Source organism: Xiphophorus maculatus, chromosome 1 (assembly GCF_002775205.1).
Source record: "Xiphophorus maculatus strain JP 163 A chromosome 1, X_maculatus-5.0-male, whole genome shotgun sequence".
Lineage (NCBI taxonomy): Eukaryota > Metazoa > Chordata > Actinopteri > Cyprinodontiformes > Poeciliidae > Xiphophorus > Xiphophorus maculatus.
The window spans coordinates 14,809,010-14,834,545 of record NC_036443.1 but is presented as its reverse complement, the minus strand read 5'-3'; the positions used below and the strand labels follow the sequence as shown (position 1 = coordinate 14,834,545).

At 39.3% G+C, this 25,536-nt stretch overlaps 1 protein-coding gene across 9 annotated transcripts in view; it reads right to left on the bottom strand.

Annotated features, from left to right (window-relative positions):
- wnk3 (WNK lysine deficient protein kinase 3) overlaps positions 1–25,536 on the bottom strand; it is a 41,336-nt gene that overhangs the window by 13,381 nt on the left and 2,419 nt on the right. For 7 of the 9 annotated variants that reach the window (XM_023341988.1, XM_023342015.1, XM_023342010.1 and 4 more), the window contains exons 2-11: positions 18,950–20,084; positions 7,690–7,862; positions 6,756–6,976; positions 6,241–6,398; positions 5,984–6,072; positions 5,684–5,903; positions 5,212–5,539; positions 4,156–4,274; positions 3,870–4,070; positions 41–3,358 (exon numbers count right to left, since the gene is read on the bottom strand). In XM_023341988.1, coding sequence (XP_023197756.1) covers positions 41–3,358; positions 3,870–4,070; positions 4,156–4,274; positions 5,212–5,539; positions 5,684–5,903; positions 5,984–6,072; positions 6,241–6,398; positions 6,756–6,976; positions 7,690–7,862; positions 18,950–19,645 — 5,523 coding nt within the window. In that variant the 5' untranslated portion in view covers positions 19,646–20,084. Of the gene's footprint in view, positions 1–40; positions 3,359–3,869; positions 4,071–4,155; positions 4,275–5,211; positions 5,540–5,683; positions 5,904–5,983; positions 6,073–6,240; positions 6,399–6,755; positions 6,977–7,689; positions 7,863–18,949; positions 20,085–23,783; positions 24,023–25,536 lie in introns of those variants that run through there. The other 2 variants (XM_023342003.1, XM_023342044.1) reach the window with 2 other exon arrangements.

Genomic DNA, 25,536 nt, shown 5'->3' with positions numbered 1-25,536 from the left:
AGCAAGTCAGTAAATTATTTCTGTTTCATATTTCATGTACCTGAGCGGTGCCCAGCAGGGAAATGTCACAGTCTTGCAGCGAGGCTTGGGAGGGTTTGGGAGCATTAGAGTCAAGCAATCGTTGTGCAGAGGCAGGCTGAGGGGAGGTAGGTACAAAGCTGGCCTGCCCTGGTAAAGATACTTGGGCTAGTTGCGAAGATGTAGAAAGCTCTGCAGCAGGGACAGGTTGTTGGGGTAGTGCAGATGGTAGTGTTGTGGAGGGACATGAAGGGCTCAGGGGCAGTTGTTGCACCTCAGACATAGCTCTAAGCAAAAGAGATTCTTCAGAATCTGGTGTCTTGTGGTCTGTCTGAGTGTGAGAATGAGTCTGTGTTTGAACCAGTGTCTGTGTTTGAGAGTGTGTCTGGGCCTGAATGCAGGTTTGTGTATGTGTGTGGGCTGGGAGAAGCTGCTTGGCATGATGCTCTGGAGATGAAGGGGTCCCTGTTACTAAGTGACTATACAGAGGGAGAGTCTTAGTGGGTGACTGAGGCATGGAAACATTACTGGGTCCTGACTGTGCAGAGGGCTGTATCAACACATGTGAAGGGCACTGAGAAGGAAGCTGACTTTTGTCAAGTGTTGTCAAGGTTTGTTGTGGAAGAGATGGCTGCTGGTTGGGAGTTTGGATGGGCTGTGCTGGTAACTGAAGTGGTGCAGTAGAGTTTCCTGGGGGTTGATGGACTGGATTTTGGTTTTGTTGCTGAGGCTGCTCAGCAGGCTGAGGCATAAATGGCTTAGAGGTGGGCTGAATGATGGTAGAGTCTGCAGAGCTTCCAATTAACGCTTGGTGCACTGCAGCAACTGGATATAGTGCTGCTTGTCCTGGAACTATTCCTTGACCAGTTTGCACTGGAAGAGGAGCAACATGAACGCTAACAGGGTCAGCTGACTGAGCAAGACTCTCAGTGGTTGTTACAGCACTCTCAGCCGAGCCCGGAGACAGAATCATCTGCTGATGCTGCATTACTGGTTGCTGATGCACCTGATTTTGCAAAGCATGAGTCATGTTGTGCTGCACAGATGGTATGTCTTGGTGGGGAGGTTGTGAGACAAACTGTGGGATCATTAGGCCAGGGTGAGAAAGCAGCTGACAAGGCGGTTGGCCTTGAATTTCTTGTTGGAGTTTGGGCTGGATGGGGCTCTTCATTAGAGCACCTTGCTGAATGTAAGTCTCTTGCTGTACTGGACTTGGAAGAGAAGAAACTGCAGCTGAAAGTTGGGCAGTGGTTTGGTTTTGTTGGCCCATCATCTGAGTATTGATGTCTGGGACTTTGCCATGTGCAGGCTGGAGCTGTAGAATAGTTGTATGTTGAGGCTGAGTCTGGATAAATGACTGAGCAGTTACCTGAGCCTGAGTAGGAGTTACAGGTCCAGGATAACTAGCCTGTAAAGGAATTTGGTGTGCCTGCAAGACTTGCGTTTGTCCTTGGATCACGGCTGTTGGGGCAGATACACTGACCACAGTTGTAGTTTGAGAGGCTTGGGGCACAGTCTGGACTAAAAACTGGGCTGGAATCTGGTTCTGGGGGTGAAATGGACTTTGTCCTTGCTGTCCTAAGAAAACAGGAGCTGTCTGGACAGGAATGGGGGTAGTCTGTATGGTCACTGGGACCTGTACTTGAGAGATTACGTCAGTTTGGTCTTGTAGTCCTTCAATGGTCACAGGAACACCAACTGTTCGATTGGTTGCCGTGGAGGTGTGGTGCTGTGGCTGAGCAACAAAAGCTTGCTGCTGAATAAGTGCTAGCTGCTGCCGTTGCTCCATAGTATCTTGCTTAGCTGACTGCTCTGCAGACTGAAAAGTGGTAAGTTGGGGGTTACACATCTGTTGCATGTTAGCAGATTGTGGCGGAATCTGCAGCTCACTGCTGCTTTGAGGTGTAGGCACAGGTTCTTGTTTGTCAGCTTGATGCAGATGCTGAATGATGGCAGCTTGTTGCTGCTGCTGTTTCTCTTGAGTTTGAAGCTTCATTTGAGCCTGCTGCTGTAAAAATTCAGCACTTTGTTTGTCTGAGGGGAGATTTTGAAGTTGTTTTTCAAGCTGCTTTTGCAACAGAGCTTGCTGCTGAAGATGCTCCAAGTTTTGTTCAAGTTGTATTTGTTGCAGTTCTTGCTGTTGCAGCTGAGCTGCCTGTTGCAACTGGGACTGCTTTAAAATTAACTGCTTTTGCAAGTGGTGCTGGATTAATGCTTGTTGCTGTTCTATCTGTTGGAATATGGTTTGCTGTTGTACTTGTTCACAATTCTGCTGTGTTTGCTGAGGTTGTTGCTGCAGTGTAGTGTTTTGCTGCTGTTGTCCACTTTGTTCTTGTGTTTCTGCTTCTGTTAGAGTTATTCCTTCCTGCTGCTGCCCTGTTTGCTGATATAACTGTTGTATCTGCTGTTGTTGTGAAGGTATCTGTGGTTGTTGTTGCACTTGTGCTTGTGTAGGTTGTCCTTGATGCAGAAGACTTAGCTGTTGCTGTTCATACCTCTGATATAGAGAAGCTTGCTGCTGATCAATGATTTGTTTGTGTTGCAGCACTTTCTGTTGTTGCAGCTGTGTCTGGTGCTCCTGTTGTTGAAGCAGAGTCATTTGTTGCTGCTGATCAAGCTTCTGGACATACAATGGGTGTCGTTCAAGGAGCAACAGGTGTTGCTGTTGAAGTAGCTGTTGCTGCTGTTGTAAAAGAGATTGCTGTTGCTGAAGCTGATGCTGTAGTTGTGTTTGTCTGACTGTCTGCTCGCATGTTTCTCCTGCTGGTTGCAGTTTATAAACCTGAGGTTGTTCCCCTGGCCGAGGCACTGACAAAGCTTGAGGCTCCATGCTTGTTTGTGTGGTCTTCACTTGCTGTTGAGGAGTTGACTGGACATTTTGAACAGGTTGCTGTACAAAAATCTCCTGCTCCGGCTCGCGGTGATGCTTTTGGATAGCTGTAGCTGGAAGGCTATGATGCTGCTTTTCTGGAGGCAGCTGAGTTGCATTAATCTGTTGATGTTCAACTGATGTGGGTTGTGGTGGTTGCTGCTGATGGGTGGAGGTCTGGGAAACCATGTCTGGCTGTTGTGTAATAATGCACTGTTGTGGAATAACAAAACACTGTGTTTGCTGGGGAGTGGAATGGGGAATAATGTCAGCCTGCTGCATGGGAGAAGCAGGTAGCTGAGTGTGGAGCATAGCGGTCCCTGTAATTCCAGCAGGGTCACTGACAGACATAGATGTGGGGAAAACACCAATGGGAGCTTGGGGAGGAATGGGAGGTGTGTTTGACTGTGAGGGAGCCATGGATCCATGAGCAGTGAGTGGTTGGAATGCATCTGATGGAAATGTTTGTGACTACTCAGCGATAATGAAAGAACAAGGATTTGAGTTGAATGCAGGAAAGGATGAGAGGAGAAAGCAGTACAAAAACTAGATTAGGAATAAGCTTTGACAAGGAAAATAAACAAACACCAAACACACTTAACTTCAGAGAACAGTGCTTCCCACAGTATTTTATACTGAATAAGGAGCTTGGATCATAAACTGAAATTACACTGTGGGGAAGGAAAGCATGATTTTATCGACACATTTTTTAATCACCAGGATGGAAATTTCGAATTTCTAGCATCTCACTATCTCTAATCACTGACATCCTGTGGGAAGCACTGTTTATTGTTGTAAAAGATGCCCAATATCAGAGTTATGATTCCATTAGGGTTGTTATTTAATATTTAATAGCTATTTGAAAAGAACCCAACTGAATAGAGTAGGGTGATCATTTTACATACATTAGCAGGAATGTTAAGATTGCGTCCCTTTGTGAATATTGATTTTATTTATATAGATATATTATTATCTTTTTCACCTGAAGATATTGTGGCGGTACACTCGGGGATATCTGTGGAACAACAGGACTGGGTTGAAGAAATGTCTGGCCAACAGATCCTCCTTCAGTCTTGGGAATGCAAACGTTAGACATACTAACGCTCTGAACAAGAGGCAGATTTGGAACACTTCCAGTCTCGTCAGTGCAGAGTATTTGAGTTTCAGCCGATGCACCAGTGACCTGTATCACAAGAATATGTGTAAGGATCAATTGTTTCAGAACATATTTCTACTAATGTTGTTAGTAGGTTTAAATATAGACCTACAGATAGCAATGGTTGAGGAGTTATCTGGGAGTGGGAATAAGTTTCTCCCTGTAGAGAGAGTGCCAGGCTCTGTCCACTTGCATATGACTCACAGCTGGCAGACCCAACAATTTCAATTTCTGAGTAAAAAAATAAATGTTCAACAAAGCCATAAAACTCACACATTACATTTAGAAATTTGACAACAAAAGCAGTGCCTTGCAGAATTATTTATACTCTGAAGTTTTTAAAATTTTGTCACTTTCATCCACAAAACTCAGTGGAAGTGGATGGAAAAGGACATATCAAGGCTTTTTACAAATAAAACGGTAGAAATCTGGTATGTATATGTATTTAGTGCCTGAAATCTGTTTGCACCACCCTTTTCTACAATCATCTTCTTACCCACTGTGTGTCATCTCAACAGCATGATGGTGCAATTATGATGTTTCACTGTGGGGATGGAGTGTTCAGGATAATGTGAAGCATTATTTTCCTGATAGTGTTTTTTGTATTGGCTAGTAATTTTGGTCTCAGCTGACCAGAGAACTCCTACACGGATTTTGGGAAAATGCAACTTCTTGTGCTTTTCTGTTTTTGATAAAAGTCAAATGTTTGGAAAGTTTGATAAAAGTCAAATATTTGGAAAGTTGTCCTGTCAACAGATTCTCTCACTTGAGCTGGAGTTCTTCCAAGGTTTTTAGGGGTCTCTTGGTTTCTCCTTTAGATGGACAGACTTATCCTGGTAGATTTTTAGCTGTGCCATACTCTTTCTATTTTCAGATGATAGATTTAACAGTACAGTGTGAGCTATTCAAACCGTGGGACATCATAGCCTAACTCTGCCTTAAAATTCTTCACCACTTTATCTCTCACAGTGTGCTGTGTTCCTGGGAACAATTTAAAAACTTTTTATCACTTTTATTCCACTTCAGTTATATGCTTTCATTTCCTTTGACAATGAAAGCACATAACTTGTTTTTGTTTTGGCTCCAATGTCACGAAAAGCCAAAAAACTTTAAGTGTATGAAAACTTTACCAATGCACTGTAGGAAGCAAGTTTTTGATCAACTCTACCTGGCAAGCTAAGAGTTGTCGCACCAAGGATATGTTGCTGCATGACATGCTGGTCAACTTCAGGCAGCTCCTCAGACTCCTGAACCACTCCTCCAGCTCCACTTTCACCGCCTCCTGTTTGTCCAACTGCCCCAACCACTAGTGAGGATGGGCATGAAGGGTAAGAAAAAACATAAGAGGTGACAGTAGAATCCCTTCTGTCATCAAAGCCTTGATGAGTAAGCTGCTGCTGTCGACGCTCTCTTGACTTTTTGATCAGATTCACTCGATCCCGGATGGATTTTCCCACCACCTTTGCATCGCTCTCATGAAAGAAGCCTGACTTCACCTTTGAAAAGTGAGAGGGGGAGACAAAAAGACAAGAAGTGATCTTTGCAAGTACATTTAGCCTTCAGGTAAGTAGTAACTAGATTAGCTAAGTGCTATTTTTTCAGCCCATTAGATCATCACTTATAAATTGTTTACATCTCACCATTTCCAAAGCTACTTCCTCAGCAATGTCATTCTCCAGGTCATAGGTGAACTCAATGGCCTCATTGTCCTTGTGTTTCCCCTTCAACTTCTTTGGGTCTTCCACCCAAATCCGGAGAGCGAGGCAATCCTGGGCTCCGTTGTCCTCTTCTGCCAGTTCCACTCTTACTCCTGTATCCTCTGCAAAGAATGCATGATTCAGGAGGTCTCTGATAGAGAGTCTGTCAAGGAGGAAACAGAAACAATGTGATAAATAAATGTGCATAAGAGACTACGGATATAAAAACAAAAAACTCCTTACCTCTGGCTTTTGTTCTGACGAATGCAGCCTTCAATGATTTCCTTGATTTCTGGGTCATTGACTTTATCAAAGCTGGCTGGTTTTATACCCTGCATTAACATGAATGTAAAAAAATTGATTTGAACTATTGATTTTCATTTCAAAGAATTACTTTTGTGCTTAAATATCTTGGATAATATTATTAGTTAACATTTTTATAAACAAAATCTTTGTCGTCAGAGTGATCAGGACAGCAAATTTCCATTAAAGGCACTTACACTTGTGACTTTGCGATAGATCTGAGCAGCATTTTGGCATTCAGAATAGGGGTATTCTGAAGTAGCCATCTCCAGCATACACATACCAAAGGCATAAACATCCACCGATTCATCATAGTGCTCCTCATACATCTCTGGAGCCATGAATTCTGGGGTTCCTGTTAAAGCAAGAAAGCAGCTCTAAATCAAAAACAGGCCACAAAGACAAATACCAGATACAATCAATCGGTGATCTCAAACTGAGATGTGTTGGAAAAAAAACACTACAATGGCAGCAGTTTTGGAGATAATTTGATGCAGTTGTCAAACCACCACAACTTGCCTTTTTCAAACACACTTAAATCTTTATCCCTGCCCATTTTTTCTGTTATTAACAAACCAACATTCAGGACAAAATGAACTTGCTGGATAATTTATCCAATATACTAACGTGTCAAGATGAAGATATAATCTGACTTTAGCACATTACCTGTCAGTAGTCATAATGTTTAGCCTGGTCAGCTTATACATCTTACCTATGACACTTTTTGCAAAGGAGGTCCTCATAAGAGTGGCCAGTCCTAGGTCACCTATCTTAACTGACCCTGTGGGGCCTGTTATGAAAATGTTGTCACACTTGAGGTCCCGATGCACAATCGGTGGAGTCCTGGTGTGGAGGAAGTGAAGACCCTTCAGAATTTGTCTGCACCAACTTCTCAGGACTTTGGGTTTCATCACTTTGAAGCGCTTAAGGTAGCTGTGCACACAGAATACATGCCGTCACCCAAAAGAACAAACTGATCGATAGCCAAGACTGGGAACACAAAGGTCAAAACAATGCAAATACCACTGAAATTGTATTTATTTTCCTTAATATTTATGTTTTTGTCATAACTATTAGAACACTTACTAAAAAGAAACACATAAACATAAAAAAACACATTACTCATAAATATTATTGCAATGACCAGATATGCTGTTATTACAATGACATCTAAAAGTTATCTTTTAACAAAGATGATAACAGAAGAGGCAATAATAATAATAATATATAAGTCCAATAACTTCTTGGGCTTTTGTGTCGGTTTTATTTGTTCAATAGCTCTGTGGGTATTAGTCCATCAGTCTTGCTTAAGAGACACAATGCGCAGGGATATTAAGTTTGTTAAAGGTGTTCCACATGGTCACTTTAGGTGTCAGTCTGGTCTTCACCTGTTCTGTCATGCTCTGTGTAAGCTGTGTGTGTTTTATCATTTACAATGCTTTGTATTTGCATTTTGTGGTTTGATTTCTGTTACATATTAATATCAACCTGCCAAGGAAAAAGCAAACAGTAATTAGCCTTATGCTATAATCTGGCATAATTTAATTTCCCTTTGGGCCTACGGAAGTTTTTTACTGATAGAAATGGGCCCCATTTTAAATAAATAAATCTGAACCTAATGAACAGAAGGGTAATTTTGTACTAACGTTTTAAGTGTTCCTGATGTCATTAGCTCAGTGACCAGTACAATACACTTCTTTCCACGCAGCACAGATTCCCAGGAATCATAAAAGCGGACTATGTTGGGGTGTTGAAGACCTTTCAACATCTCTGCCTCCTCCTTGAAGCGTTGTTGCTCTGCCTTGGTCAGCTTACGGTCCTGCAGTAAAAAGGTACATGCAGAAATAAAAGGTCTGAGTAGTCACAAGGGCTGCTTATTTACAGGACTGCAGTTCAAAAACACTAAGTAGACTGCTCCATTGATTTTCTTCCATCATAAAAGGTTACTTAAAAACAATCCATTCATAAATTTAAAACATCACAAGGCTACTTGAAGTTTTCTACTGAGTGTACAATAAATCCTGATGCCACTAGGTGGTGCTAGCAATAAAGAAATGCAACCAACCTTAGGCAACACCCAAGCTGTAGCTTTAAAAACACATTTATGCTGCAACTGCACCACATTGCCAATATGGCACAAAGAACCAGTGCTGCAGAAATTCATTTCACAGTCATACAACATTCTAGAAAACAGAGGTAGCCACTGACAAATCTCACGTTAAACACAAGCATAGCGACTACTTAGAGTGAACATATTATTTTCTAATAATCATTTTGTTGTTACATAATCCATCTGAGCTTGAATCTTTTCTTTACCCCTTTGTTTGTGCCATTGTTAATAAGGAGCAATACAGAGACAAAAAACTAATAATAACAATAATAATAATCCTTGCAAACAAAAAACGCTTTTTTCAAACCTGTGTGATATGTGATGTTGCAAAAAAAAAAAAAAAAAAAAAAAAAAAAAAATATATATATATATATATATATATATATATATATATATATATATATATATATATATATATATATATATATATATAATTACAATCCAGTTTTTCACAATGAAAGAAATTTTGGATGTCTCCTTTAAACTGGTACATATTTTAAACTCTGTACGAACTAGTATTATTTTCTGCTATGTGAGCAAACAAACTAGACAAGTGTGTAAAATTTATTATTTTTCCTGCTGAATTACTATTTAAGACCACTGATAAAATAGGATCAGCATCTGATGAATTTATACTTTAAAACAGGTACATGTTCAAAAATAAAAGCAGGAAATCTTTACGACGATACAATGGAACTAACTTTAAAGTAAGAAACTCTGATGGCAGCTATTGTCCTGTCACATTCAAACAAGCCATAAATAGAAGTCGTCATAAGACTGGCTTTCCACTGATCAATTCCAACGATGCCGAGCTGTTAGCGTTAAACAAAACCAACCAGAGAGACAGCACCGGCAGGTAATTGGGGGCAAATGTGCAAAAAAAAAAAAAAATCATGTAATACAATCTTTGATGGCTGTACCTATCCATATTTTTTTGTTCTCATCATCGCAGCCCCTTGAGCGTTTGTGTTTGGATTTGTTCCTTCCCTCCCTGTGCACTGGTTCAGTGTCCTTTTCTGGAAATCCTACAGGGGAAGACAGTCTCTCATCCCTCCCCTTTTAACACAGAACTACAGTGTGGTGGAAAAAATGCTTGGTGCTGTGTATAACTATTATGTGTAACATTAAGTCATACTTCTTCAACACTAACTACATTGTGGAGCAAATTGAAAAAAGAAATACACAAGTACAATAGCTCACAAATAGCATCAAATAGTAGTCATAACTTTTTCTCATTTTGTGTCACTGTTGCCACAAACTTGAATGAATTTTATTCTTTCCTGTCATAGACCTTGTATATTATATAGCAAATACAGTACACACGTGTGTAATTTAATCTCTGTGTAAATACAGCCGTTTGTTTGAGACCATTAGTGAACAAACAGCATCATGTAGACCAAGGGGCAGCAGACAGGTCAGGGAGAAAGTTGTTGTTTAAAGTACAGTTAGGTTATAAAACAATATCCCAAGCTGAGGCAAATTACATAGCACTTTGAAATCTATTGTGAAAATGTAGAGTATGACATAACAGTGAATCTAGCAAAACATGCCAAGGAGACTACTAACTAGAAAACATTTAAGCTGCCCATAGTAATCCTAAAGAAATAGAAGAGATCCATAGCAATTTAAAATGAAGAAAGCCATTTATTAATATAAATTTCTTATTCTGTCTATCTCACAAGCAGGCTCAAGTTTAATGAGTGTGAACGCTTTTAAAAGGCACTGCACATCCCTATCTGGTGTTCCCTGAACACTCACTTCTGCATGTTCCTACCTTTCCCAAAAGGTTTTCTCTTTTTTAATTGATTTGTACAGCATGTTATCTGTGTAAAACCCTTCTAGCTCAAGTGCAAACAAAAGTGTGTTAGAGAACAAAGCGTGCTTGATTTTGACAGGAAGTTCTGCCTCTGTTGTGTTGCCTCTGTCCTCTGTCTCACTCCTCATATGGAGCATCGCTCTCCCTCACTGTGTGGCACAGAGTCAGACAAGGTAACCTGGTTGTGTGTTTCTGTCTACAGCCTCCTCTGCGTCTACTGTGTCTCGTTGAGTGTCACATCAGACAGCTTCGGGGTCAGCAAAGGTCACAATGAGTTCATTTAGTGTCTCCATGAATCTATTTAGTTGTGTCTAGACAGATTCACATGAGCCAATGCTGCACAAACCAATTCACAGATGCACACAAACACACTGCTTCAGAAAAACTGAGTTTTTACTTTATGCAAGCCTCCTTATTTATTAACATTACAAAACAGAGCCATATTTTTTAAAAGAGAGTATGTTTGTTTACACTCATTATGGGTATGAACACATTTTCAGGTATTAATGGTGAATTTTAACAGCTCCTTTCTTGATGCACCATACAGTTAATTTGAAAATCATTATTTGGCTTCACTAGCTTGGATTTATTGAATTTTTTCTCTTATTCTAAGAGGTTCTAAGAGGATCAAACGTACGAGTACACCCAACCCAACTCTGAATAAATGCATTTTGCAAGCTACTGCCATAAGTAAGGTGCTCGTAATTTTGGGTGGTTATTTGACCATTCCTTTTATCAAAAAAAGGTAGTGCTCATTTAAACTGGCTGGGTTCCTGGCATGGAGCCTGCTTTTAATCATAAAACATACATTTTCAATGGGATTGAGGTCAGGGCCTTGGGGAGGCAATTAAGGAAGCTTAATGTTAGCCTTCCAAAACTAATTTCGATGTGTGTTGGAATGTTTGTACAATGGGAACAACCAAATGTGTTGTTTATACCGTCTGACCCAAAGTGTCACCCAGAGATGAAAGAAAATAATGTTATATTGTTCCAAGATTCATGTGTATTATTCTATTCTATGAAAAAATAAAAAAAGATTAATATATAATCTATAAGTTTGGACACACTTTCAAATTGAATTCAATGAGAAGGTGTGTCCAAACCTTTGGTCTGTACTGTACATAATTAAAAGGCAAGAATTTGACATTTTCTTCTCTTTAAAGAAAAGCTATGGTGTAGAATGTAACTATCAATCAAACAAATCTGTCACAGGGAAAAATATAAAACATAAAAACTGCAATAACCTTTTGTCAAATCTTTCTGAAGCATCTTTTGATTTAATTTCAGCATTCAGCTTTCATTGGCTGGAGTCTAACACTAGACTCAGTCTTGACTTGGTAAAATTCGATCCCAGCACTTTCCAAAAATTCTCAAAATCTCTCTGACTCTGTGAAATTGTTATTTGAATTCATGGGATTCTTAAGTAAATTCAGCTTTTTGGCAAACTCTGAAGGTATTTGGATCATAATTTCATCCACCTTTACAAAAACAACAGTTCCGAACTTGAGAAAATTAACCGGGAAGGATGACACCACCATCATGTTTGACTATAATCACAACCTGTTTCAGGGATTATGGTAAAAGAGATGGAAAAGACACAAGGACATAACTTATAAATACTTATTTTCAGTAAACAACAAAACTAACAACTTAATGTGGGCAAGTAACAAAAATCAGTTCTATCAATGAAGAAGTGTTAAGCAATCCAGACTAAAATCCCCAGAGAACAAGCAAATGGAGGAATAGGACCATTACTCCCCTAATGCAATAAAGCACTTCAGCCCTTAAGAAGAGGTAACTCAGGTGTTTCCAATTATTGTGCCTGCTGAACTCATGTCAATGGATCCGTCTCCGCAGCAGCTCAACAGTCATCTGACAGGTTCGTCACACTATTTCTTTGGTGATGGGAAGTGTTACTATTAGCCAAAAGTCTTTTGGAGTTGTGACCCTGAAGATTAAGTGTGATTCCTTTAGACACTAACACCTTCTCTCAGATTTTCAGAGAGCTAACCCAAGCTTTTGCTTTTGTTGGAAGATAAACCTTTTATTTTGCCACCGTCTTAAGGTATAAGACGGTGGCAAATACTTGCATTCTCTTATAGATATATGGAGAATGCAAGAGATGTTTTCTGAGTAAGAGCACAACTGCCAGTTCACAGAAATTCATGCAGAAGAATAATGAAGCCGTGTTGCTTCATTATTTTTCTGTAATGCCACCGTTTCTGTATTTTCATTTGCTGTGTGTCATCACTGCACCATGATAAATATGAAAGGTTGTGAAATTTTGTTTGTGTATCTCTCTTGACAGATTATACAAACAACATTTTTGTCCTTTGTAACATTTCTGCTAACTCTAGCTATTGGTAAATAATGCAAATGAGCAAATGATGAGAAAGTCCTAATGGGATAGCAAAATGTTATTTTCTTAATCAAGCCAACTGTAGTCAATTGAGAAATGTGTATAAAAGAGCCCTTAACAGCCACCTTCCAACACAACCATAATTTAGCAAAAATAATTACTCAGAAGCAAGATATGTGAGAAAAAAAAAAGGCAGAAGGATCTGTTATGAGTGTAAACAGAAGGAGACTGTTTGTTGTCTGCCTCCTGTGTGTGTAGCCAAGGGTTAGTAAGATTCAATTGGGGTATTTTCAAACATATATGTCTTGGGTATATGTACTGTATGTGCAGAGCAAGATGCATCTTAATCAGATTTGGTTCTCTGTGGAAGAATATGTTCCAAGCAGTCCTGTCTGTTTTTATTCTGAATATAGTCATCTAAAACGCTATTTCCTGTGGCTCGATTTGCAGTTTACAGGTGGATGCTTAGATGTAATGCTGTATATAAGCAAAGAAAATATTTAACACAAGACATTTTCAAAAGTATAATACTAAAAGATGTAAGCTATGAACTCATGTCAACTCTACAAAACAATTGTGTCAAATGTCACCAGGCAGGTGTAGTGAGAATGCAGTTGTGGGTTTATAGATTGCTGCCATTGCTTATTTGTTGTGCAAGAAGAACTGATAACTTCCTTAACTCCTCTTATATTCCTTCGACAGGGAACAAAACCCCAAAACAGCATCAAATGCCTTCAGAGGGCAATGAAAACACAAGTGTTGATATATTTTACATGTCATCAACCTAAAATGCATTTCACAAAGTAATGTTGCAAGAAATATGCATTAGATTGAAAAATGTGAAGGCAAAAGGGTCCTACCTTGACATAGCTGAGTATACAAAGTGTGCCGTTTTCGCTTTCTTAAAGTGTCATTATATAAGGTGGTACTACAGCGCATTATTTTGCTCATATTAATTGTAGTGTCCTACCATATATTTTTGGGTGGTGCTGTTGTTATTTTCATGACCAAACAAATCTTGCAATTTTGTTGTTATATACGATACAGCAGAATGTAGAACTACAAATCATTACAGTAAGACTAAGAACAGACATCTGGCAGAGCAGAAGGTCAAGCTACAGGTTATAAACAAGTCTCATAAAACACCGGTCTAAATGAACAGGATATGGCTTTTGGTGACTGTTAAGAGGCTCAGGTCATGAATACCAAAGCATGCAGGTCCTAAAACCTCTATTTTAGCAAACACTGTATTAGTGTCTGATATCAGGGAGATTACTTTCAGGTTTGATGATTATTTGGAGAAGTCACAGATGTATAACCAGGTCTTAGCTGAAAATTACTGTTAACAAAAGGGGGAATGTCAGTCCTCAGGGTGATATTGGTACAATTTTTTCACATTAAGCTGTGTGACAACTGTATCTTGCAGTGCATGTGTTGCAATACAGCACACATGTAAGTGTGTGAGCATTTCAAAATCCAAGGTGGTGGAGGACTGGGATTAAGTTACAGTAAGCTACAACAGCTCTGACTAACAAGAATGATTGCTCTGTAAGGGCTGGTCTGCATGCTGGATTAAAGATCTTCATTTGTTAATCAGCTTTACAAACTTCAATAATTCTTTGCTCTAAAACACCCACAAGACATTTATTAAGAAAAATCAAAGATATTAACTTCATGTTTAAAAATAGGTTCATACACTATTAATGTATATGAAGTTTTGCTGGCATCCCTCAAGAACACAACATCTCAGTTTAAAACCACAAACCAGAAGTTCAGAAATAATTCTTCTTATAACTCTTAAGGGAATAGTACTTTAATTAAAATCTGACTGACATGGCTCCTACTTTGTTGGTGGATTATCTTAAACATTAGTTAGGGCATTGTAAGAACCTCGGACTTATTGATTCTAGAGAAGGCTGTGCAGTTAATGGTGTTTTTATGTGATTCATGCTGTATACAATGGTTAGCAATTGGATCTCGGTTGCTAACCAAGTAATAAAAGGCCTTCGTGGAAGAATACAGCCCCAGGGATCCTTGCCAATTGTCAGTGACCTGGATGAACTTATGTCTGGCCTGTTGCATTGGATCAATTCCAATATGGTCTGCTCAGTTCAGCAATAATCTATCCGAGTTAGCTTCTATTGTTGTTGGTCACATGGCAATATTGTATTTTATTTATTTTGCCTAACCCAGCTGTTGTTTAATCATCAAAGGAAACATGGCTTCTCAAGTCTTCCTTTGTCACGCAAAAATAAAGGATTCAAATGTTATACACCCAGTGATGTAACGTAGCAAGCTCTTCCAAAGTGTGGAACTGTGTGTCGACTGAGTTCGGACGGTGCCTTTCAGTGTCTTACCTGAGGCTAAAACTGAACTATCTGGCCCAAATGCACTCCGCACAGCATGGCAGCATCATACTACGGGGGGCATTTTAATGACCCCATAAAAAGGAAGCTTGTCAGTGCTGATGGACTCAATGTATGTCCAAAGAAGCTATCAAAAACAAAATGTGATGATTTTAAGCCATGATTTTAAGATTATGTTTATATTTAAAGCTATTCATCACTTTTCTGCACCAATGTTATCCACAACTTTGTGCTGGTATATCCAACCCAATCAAACTAAAATACAATGAGGGTTGTGGTTGTAAAGTGACAAAATGTGAAAACGTTCAACGGGTGTGTATACTTTTGCAAGGGACTACAAATGCTGCAAATTCCCAAATATCTAAGTTGGCACCCGTTAAACTTCCGTCCTGACTGTTGCACTAGTGCTAAGCTTAGCTGGACCAATCTGGGATGACTGGGTTGAACCAGTCTGGTTTCTGCCGCCCGAGTTATGCTGCTTGTGCAGGGTTTTTGTTCCAGCCTGACAGGCACCCACTGTAATTAACTCCCCGGATCACTCCGCATGCTCACTCAAACAGACAAAAAGTGAACGGGAGACAGAGGGAGGGAGGGGGGACAGAGAAGGAGAAATGGACAGTGACAGGCAAACTAATTCAATGACTGTATGTCATTGATTTAGATGGCAAAAGCTCTCACACAGAAAGACACAGATATGTACAATTTGCATACAAACAGATCCAGGAAACAGCAGGTGCAAATATATAGCTCTGCCCTTTAGGTGTGAAACTTCCTAAGGAAAGTGAAATAATGAGAAAGGTTTTTCAAGCTGCTTTTGGACAGCTAATACCCTAGTTCCCTAAATTTATGGTCAAAGAGGAAGGGGAATATTGTGTTACCAAGCTGAAGACTCAGAGGAAACTAACAGTATCAACTAATGTCGGGTTAGTTCTGTAAAGGTTGTCTTCCATTCCATAACCCTAACTGCATCTAAACTGGAACCATCGCACAGACCGATCATAGTGTTGGGGCATGATGACAAATGTAGATTGTAAATTTTATTCTTGTCAGCAGTTCAACATGTACTGTTTAATTAAAACATACAATGGTGCTGCGAAAGCAACTAGGTCAACTTTTCTTTTCAAATTAGATTGTAATTGGCCAGAAAATATTTGATGGTGCATCTCTAGATTTTGATTAGGATGACAAGTTATTTGCTTGAGTTTTACAACACAGACCATCTATAGCCATGTAACGTTATTATTTATGAGCACTTTTGTCCACTTTAAAGCCTCTGTACATTAAAGCTGTTTACAGGCTTTGGCAGGGTAGACTAAAAAGGACAGATCATGTGTTCTGGGAAACTAGAATGTTGCATTGAATGGGAACTGGATCCGTCTATAGGCGTGTGACTGTTCGTAATGTGTGTTTAAGCGTGTGCACAACAGTGTGTTCAGGGTCTCTCTGAATGTGATAACTTAGGCCTTGCTACATGGCTGCTATCTGGGAGGGATGCCACCGTAATCCCCTGTTTGGCTCATCATCTTCCTGTCTTACGTTCACACTCATTTGTCTACTCACCATCTCCTCTATGTTTTTCATACTCATGTTTTACTTCTCCAGTTGTTGAGTTACAGGTACAAATCTATGAATTATGCTTGGAATGTTTTAATTCATGTTCTTGGTTTTGACCCTTGCAGCCATGCAAGGACAAGTGGGTACGGATGAATGGATGATTGGATATATACAGTAGTTATATCTTTTTACGCATCCTGTTTGGCAACAAATTGCTACAAGCTACCAGCTCATACTGAACATCATTCACAAGTTAAACCTAAAGGAATATTAATAAACACAGATGCTATTTACTGTTTAGTTGAAACAGTAAATTAGAATAAGCAGTCCATAGAGGCTCGTTTGCTACTGGTCTGCTGAAATATTTAAATCTTAAATGTTGTGTTTTCATTAACTGTAGGAGTAAAATCTTCAACATAAACAGAAATAAAACCTTTTTAAAAAATCAGTGTGTGTAATTGATCTATATAATTTGCTTAACTTAGTTAACTTACTAACTGGAATAAATGTACTTTTGAATAATATTCCAACTTATTGAGTATGGCAGTAATATAACATCTTTGTAAGCTGAGTAGTTCTACATGACAGGAGACATGTTGAAAGAGCAGAGGCTTGCTATTGACATGAAGCTGATTCAGTAGGTGTTAGAGTAATACCAGAAAAGGTGATACAGGGACATGCCTGCTGCTTGTTAGTCCAATAGACAGACTCTGATCTTAAGGATTAGCCAAGGCTCTTGTTTAGGAATTAGCTCCCAACCAAATACATGACTGATTTTGCTCACAAAGCAAACAGTCAAGGCAAATGGCTTACCAGAACACTGCTTTCTTTTGTGAGGCTAAGATGAAAAGTCCATCTCCCACCACATGTTTAATTCATGTCATTTACCATACTTGGCATTAATTATGGGAATAACAGAATATTGTAATATAAACTGCACTTCATTATTTTCTCCCACTACGACGTTTGTGCATGACAAACAGTTTCATTCAGCAACTACGAGACCCTCAGTAGGTTAAAACATGTTAGTACCTCTTAAAACGTTTTCACAATTTGAAAACCATAAACATTAAAAACTGAGATTTTATGTGATGGACCAACACAAATTACTGCATAGTTTGATGTGAGAACAAAAAAATGAACTTTTTTCCCCCCCAAAATTCTAATTGTTAAAACTCTGAAATGTATGGGGTGCCTCCTTCACTGTGATACTTTCTAAATAAATTCTTGCCTTCAGAAGTAACCTCATTAGAAGGAAAATTATTTTTTGAGTGCTTTAATCGCAGTATAAATTAGTATTATTAATGAAACAGGGGACAAACAGCATCACAAGAAACAAGGAACACAGCAGATAGCTCAGGAATTAAGTTATAAAGAGGCTTAAAGCAGGCTCAGATTATAAAACAATATCCTAGGCTTTGAACATATTATAGAGTGTTTCTCAATATAGAACATGTAAATGCACACCATACTTTTGTAAAGAACGAAGTTATTCTTATCATGTCATATATATATATATATATATATATATATATATATATATATATATATATATATATATATATATATATATATATATATATATATATATATATATATATATATATATATATACACACAGTACAGACCAAAAGTTTGGACACACTTTCTCATTGAATTCAATGAGAAGGTGTGTCCAAACTTTTGGTCTGTACTGTATATTCTAACATATATTTCACTTCCCTTTTGAAACCTTGGGAAAAAAAACACCCCACCCCACTGGCCTCTCCACTCTGCCTTAGTCAGACTTCCCACAATCCTGTGCTGCATGACTATCACTGTCACATGACCAAACAAATACTACAGAATCCATGCCTCCCCCTTCAGAAAAAAAAACTAAGATGAAAATAAATGTTGGTTGTTAATATTGTCCGAGTTTTATTTATCGGGTTAATATTGATATGTTAAAAAATTACTAATACTTGCTGATACCGATGTTAGTGCTGACATATTGTGCATCTCTAAACTGAACTGCAATCAGAAAAGCCATCTTTGTCAGAGCTTCCTTTTAACATCCATTCAACCAGTGGTCATGCGAGAGGCAGCAGGGTACAACACAGGTTGCTACTCCATCACAGGGTTACACAGAGACACTATAAGACAAAAAAATGCATACACACACACACCTAAAGGCAACTGAGAGAGATCAATTAAGCCAAAGTACCTGAAGAGACCCCACGCATGCACAAGGAGAACATGCTAGTTTCCAGCAGAAAGACCTCACACCAGGACTTGAGCACAGGACCTTCTTCTTGCAAATCAACAGCACTATCAACTGGGCAAACATTCAGCCCTTCATCTAACATGTAGTTCAAAAACACTTTTCAAAAACACACCATAGAAAGAAAGTAGTTTACTTTTTATATCAACTGTAGAGTGCTTTTGATTTGAGATCTTAATAATAATTAATTTAACTGACTGAGTTCTTTTTGGAAAATTAAAAAGCTTACTCTGAAGATTCGTAATAATTTCCACAATAAATTTCACTCCACAAAGTTTGGGCCAATTCAGGAATATTTTTTTTTTAATTTACACATTCCAACAACATACTAACAGCTTTTTCCATTTTCATTCTTCTTGTCATTAGCATTCACCTTGCGTGGCTTTACCTCCTGATGAATAGTTGAATAGTCTGTATTAACAAGAAGATACTTTGTCTTACCTGTAGTTCACACCAAGCCACTTCCACCCAGGTCTCCGTGTCAAGGCCTTTGTACACAGTCTTGAAGGCTCCTCTGCCCAGTTCAATGTCAAACTTAAGAAACCTTCCACCAGGGGAAGTGGCTACTGCCTTCATCTCTGCTTCCTCCTCCTGTTCACGGTCCCTCTCTCTCACACTCGGGGTGGGTGCAGATGGAGGAACATCTTTCCCAGGTTCATGGCCCTGAGAGGGGTCATGCCCCAAGGCTACACAGGAAGAAGCAGCCCCTTGCTGCTGTGCACTGTCAAAGACTGAATCTGTGGAGTGCAGCTCCAGGTGGGGAGCACTGTGGGGGGCGTCAGGAGGCATGCCTATCTCATCATCCGCATCACAGATCTCCACACTCTTTCTGAAGAAACGCTTTTCCCGTCTCTGCCGTTTTTGACCAGTATCGACAGGAACTGAAGGCATAGGGATTAGGACCGGAGTCTCTCCAAGCTTCTGAAAGGCAGCTTCTCCATTTCCTCCTCCTCTGTCGTCTCCTCCTTTCTCTGTGTCCATTTGAGCCTGGGAGGAGGGGAGGCCCAAAAAGGTGTTAGGTGTCCTCTCCCTCTGTTGGTCTCTCCTGACCTCCCGCTGCTTGTCCTCCTCCTTCTTTCCATCAGCTTTCTCAGATGAGTCCTCAGTGCCTGTGGGCTCTCCTGGGTCTGTAGCCATGGAGAAAGGTCTTTCCCAAACCTTCGAGACTTCCTCCTTCGCCTCCTCCTCCAAACCCTTGCTCCTCCGTCAGTCCCCGTCTCTCTCTGTTTCTGTGGTCAACCAGTCACCACTTTTGTTCTGGAAGGTTCTTTATCTGTGATTCAGGTTACAGTTGGTTTAGATTGCAGACTTTCTCCCCCTCTTGTCTACTTTTTCCTCATTTGTGTCTTATTCTAATATTCTACTCAGTAATTCATAAGGATGACAGCACAGGCACTAAAGAATAGCTTTTGTCTCTAGTGTCCTTATCCTAATTTTTCTACATGTTTGTCAAAATCCACTTGTGTAGCAGAACCCAAAGGAATTGACATGTTTGTCAAGCAGCACACTGATCCAGGGGTTTTCACATCTCCTGTGAAAGCTGAAGATTTTTTTCTCTGAAGATCTTCAAGTGAATCTGCAAGACAAATATGAAACAATTTGTTAATTTTTAGATACACACCAGATGGAATTCCTAAATTATGGATATATCTGTGTCTCTGAAGTTAAGGTAAGCCAGGTTTCAAGAAAGCCTTTCTAATATTAATTTGAATTATGGGAGTAGATAAAAAAAAAAACACCATTCTTTGCAGGAATACTTTCTAACTATCACATATACATTAAAGCATGTGCATTTAGTAATGTTCCTTTTCTACAAATCTTTCCAAAAATGAACAGAAGTGATTGTGTACAATGATTGCATGTAATTAAACAAAAAAAAATCTTTGTAAAGTTGAGGAGATGGAGTTCAGAAGGGATTTTTAATGAGCTACCCTAATCAACCATCCAGCACATTTATCAGCCTTTTGTGACATAAATTGTGTCAAACAGCTCCATTAGTCAACAGAGAGCTGCAGTCAGTGGAATGCAACTGCAACCATTAAAAATGGATGACGATCTAGGGGCCAGTTGAGTGTGAATAATTCATACAAAGAGTGACTGTTGAACTGTGCTGGAGTGACTAGACATCTGTAGTGGAGATCTAATAAACAAACAACTACTCATAACTATGATTATCTGGCATCAGCCAAGAGAGATAATCAGTGCATTTTTGGTCAATTTGGAAAGGCTTATTGCAATTCTGCCTATAGACTAGACACGTGCTGATCACTGGTACAGGGCTTTAAAAGGTTAGTTTCAAAGTCCGTAAAATGTCTTGTCACACTGATTCTATATTTTAAAATTCCTGAGTTTTCTACAGCTGTATGAAGCATCGATTAATACTGCACCTACCCTCCCCCACCTGTTGCTGCCATTACCAATCAGCTTGCTGAAATAATAATACTAAAGTCTTTAAAGACGATTGCTGTATAACTTTTTTTCTGGTTGCAAAACACAGCCATGGCATAAAAACTGCAGGAGCAACATCTTTTACATCTATATTTTAAATATCTAGGTTTGGCAATATAAGAGCATGTTCAATAAGCAGCTGACTGCAGAGTAACTACCTGAGTAGACAGCTGGAGCAAATACCCAGCCAGTACCAGCTTGTTAAACTTGTGTCCCTCAATAAAGAGCAGAACAGCAATAATGGGTTATATACTGAACACTAAACTTCTACTAAATTTCAAAGGTGCTTATTCTGGATAGTTTTTTTGTTTAAGTCTATGCAATAAAATAAAGATTTCAGAGGATAATACTATTATTATTGTAGTAAGTAATGGTACATTATTTTTGAAATAGTAGGAACAATTGTTGCTTTTCAGTTTTGGATCAAAGAAAAACTGTAGCTTACTGTACATTGTTGTTTCCACTTAGTGCACCATTGCTACAGAATGTATGCATCTGATACTCATTATCACAGAGATAACCCAACAATAACAGTTCTTTATATTATGGATTCCTATGTAGACGTTGCTGAAGAGTCACTCACTTCTATATGTTAGATACTTGGAACTGAAAGTGAAACTGACAGCATGACCTCCTTTCTGGTGAATTCAAGAACTAATTACATAACGTCTGGGGAGCAATCATAGAGTATTGAACCCTTAAATATAAAAGGTAAAATGTCCCAATGCAGTAAAACAAAGGCCTGACAGGATTTGATATTCCAACAAAATCTACCTAATTTTCTTATGTTTAGTTCTGCACAAAACATAGGTTTGAATAAAGCGACATACTGTAGATGGCAAGACAAAACTCTGTCTCTGATTTTTGTTCAAATCAGAGACAGATTCATACCTGCTTGTCAAAATGTCCAAATAACCATATTTTTAGCTGCTGTTTTGTTAGGGTATCAAAACCAAACGTTTCTCTGACAGTTTCTACAGGACAGAGTTAAAGCTCGGGATCAATATTCTGAACATAAAGAAAGCAAACAAACTAGGGTAAAGAAGCAACTGTTTCAGCACAAAGAAATGTGGTTAGACTGGGAATAGAATGGAACAATAAATGGAGAGAAAAAAAGGTGGAGCCATGATAAGGAAATAATCTCACTTTGCATTAGTTAAAAACACAACACGTTTTACTTTACAGATGAAAGCCTGATAGTCCATCTTGCTAGCCAAACTTGCTAGACTTTTTAGAGCATCCATGTCACATGAATAGTTTCTTGGGATACAGGACTTGTAGTTATGAAGACATCAACAGGGACCACCTACCTCACCACAGTGAGTCCAGACCTTAGACCTTAGAGAAAAGAAACCATGCTGGTCTCTTTTCTCTTTCACAACACGGTAATTAAGAATCGCATCAAGCCTATTCTGTGTCCAACTTTAAAGTAAACATGTCTGGCAAGCAATGTGCATAGCTGTCAGTCAAATTAAAACACCAACTGCTAAGAAACTCTGAAAAGAACAGAAACAATTCCAGTTAAGCGACATTCCAAGGACAGAAACACAGGCTGTAAAAAACAAAGTATAATTTCTGACTCAACGCGGCAGCACAATGCAGCACAATACTTATGCAATAATATAGAAACAAAACAGAAAACTTAACAATGACTAAAAGCAAAGGAAAAAATAGTTATGGCACTCATAAGGGACATGCTGTAAGGTACAGTTCTTTTCTAGAGGTGAGGCATAATATAAGTAAAGGACACAAAGGTGGAACAAGGTACAATGAACAAAGAGGAAGCTGCCATTTAAACTTTTTTGCCCGTGTCCCCAGGGTAACGAGTTCCCATGAAAGCCACATACCGGAGAGAGTTATCACAGTACATCAAACACGTTCAACCGCATCACTGTCTCTCACACCCTCACAGTCTCCCTCCCAAATACACACACACACACAAATATTGAACCCACACCAGATTGTCAGGGCAAACTTTGTTGTTTTACACGCACCCTCTTTTATTTGCAGAGGAGAAACACACACATACACATGCAAACTGTCACTCTCACCCAACCCACTCGTTCCCCTTTCAACGAAAGAATGCCGAGAGGAATTTCCTGACACCAGCCAAATGACCAAGCAACTGCTCATGTGGGCAAATGTGGTATACTACAGATGAAGATAATAAAACCAACACTGCAGCTGAAATTGTGACATCTCGCCCAGGCAGCAAAATGACTCTAGCATGAAGCGTACATCTGGCTGACATGTCAGAATAATTCTCTCTTCACATCTGTGTCGGTGCTCCAATTCGTGAGAGATGAACTCTTGTACTGAGTCGGCCTTTGGGGCTTCCGGGAGTTTCCGAGTACACCTGCAGCTGCCTAATAATCCCTAAAATGTGCAGCTAAAATCATTGTGACATGTTTGCCTACTGACTGCCAAAGATATGATCCTCTACATAACTGTAAAAACAAAGGAGAATGTCATTTATCTTTCCGACAGATCTCTGGTATCAACTCTCCTTACCTGAAAAAAGAAAAGGTACTAATAAAAAAATGAATGACATTGACATTTCATTGTATTTTGCATCTATTAAGCAAGGCTTTTGTGTTCACATGAACAGGACTGAAAATGTCTGAAAAACTAAGCCAAAAAAGTCAAGAGAAAAATCAAAAAACCTTCAAAACAATTAGCAATCTACCACTTAACACAAATTTGGTTCCTTGAAAACAAAAATAAAATTAGCATGGATTGTTTAATAAATCTTTCACACAGAACATAATCTGCATTTTCTAACTTACACTGAATAAAATACTGCAGTCCTGCAGCAACTTCAGCTTACCGGGCAGCGGTTGAAAAACTAGGAAGGTCGATAGAGACAGAGCCGGAGGACTGTGTGTGTGTGCTGGCCATGTTTTTGTGACTGAGAGGGGAAATGCAGATGAAAAGAGTGAATAAAATGTGGCATGGGGGGACAGTAAGGGACTGCAGTTGGTGGGAGCAGGCAGACAGTAGTTTTAAACACAGAGAAAGAGAGGGAAAGAGAGATGGTGCGAGGGAGGGGCAGTGGCTGATGGGGTGAGAAAATGTGAGTGAAAGAGAATGAGGGCGAAATAAAGGGGTGGGGGTGGCATAGACAAAAAGGGGGCTGAGGGCAGGTTGTCTGATAAAATATGTGCCAATGTTTGCGTGAATGACTGCAGCGAGTAGCTAAATCTCTGCTCAAACAAAAGCAGCTAAGAGGAGAACAGAAGAGAGGAGAGGAAGAATGCCTCTGGAGGATGGAAAAGTTGAAAAAAAAAAAACACAAGGTGATTACATTAGCATAGGAATAGTTTCCGCTTGTACATCCTCTGACACAGGCTGAGGGGGAGCTGGTGCTGTCCAACTATTTAATGTTATAAAATCTAAAAATAAAGAAAATACAATGAAAAATAAATTAAATAATAACTGAAATAAAAATATTTCACTTTATTGTTATTATCTGCTCAGTTTTACAGTTTTAACAACATTTAGAAAATGAGATGTTGGTCACCACCACAACAACAAAAAAACATTTTTATAGAATAATATTGCACATGTATAATCATCTGGCAGGGGCTTAGAGTAGAGTCACTGCTCCTCCACATCAAGAGGAGCCAGTTGTGGTGGCTCAGGAATTTGTTTAAGATGCCTAAACGTCTGCTTCCCGGGTGAGATGTTCCATGAACGTCCCACTGGGAGAAGTCCCAAAACAAGCTGGAGGGACTGTTTATTGGCTGAATGGATGGATGATGGACGGACAGACGGATGGAAAGTTGAGATCCTAACATCTGTTATCTTAATGTTCCACAAAAATAATAAATATCTTCTGGTTGTTAGGGGGTTCTTAAAGAGCTTTCTTTGTGAAACTATTATACGTTTCTTTATTTCAGGACACTGAAGTTCAATTTTGAAAACCCAGGATCAGCTTAGGAAACAAATCACATGTGTACCAAAACGTGGAGTGAGCATTGCAACCTTAGTGGAGCACGATAAAACTATAAAAACTAATATTTTCCAGATATATGATCAGGTGTCAGCTGTGGTGTTCTGCATATAATTCTATTGCCCTTCAGCAGACAGGGTAAACTTGGATAAGTTGTGCACCTGGGAGTACATTTAACACATTTACTTGTCTGGAAACCAAAAAACAACAGAGCCTCCAAGTGGAACAACCACAAGAGGAGCCAGTTGTGGTATGAACAGCAGATTCATACCTGCTTGTCATTCAAACTTTTCCATGCATGCTTAATCCAACGCTCAAACTTCTTTCAGACTCCTTCCAACTCAGCACTAGTCTCACAGAGATTTAGAACGGAGATGGAGGCTGAGTAATGTGGGAAGACAGAGGAAGCACAAGGTCTGAAAGCTGCTGGCCAAAATTCAAATGGGCTCTGAGTCAAGCGGCAACTTCACTGATGATATTAGGTCCCTGCAGCTCAGTTGTTGATCACACAGACGGACAAATACAAAGACCATGGTCCCTGTGAGAGGCCACGTTTAACAAGCATGACTCACACTGTCAGATTTCTGGAGGCAAGCCTTTAAAGAGCTCAGTAGTGGGGGAGAGGATA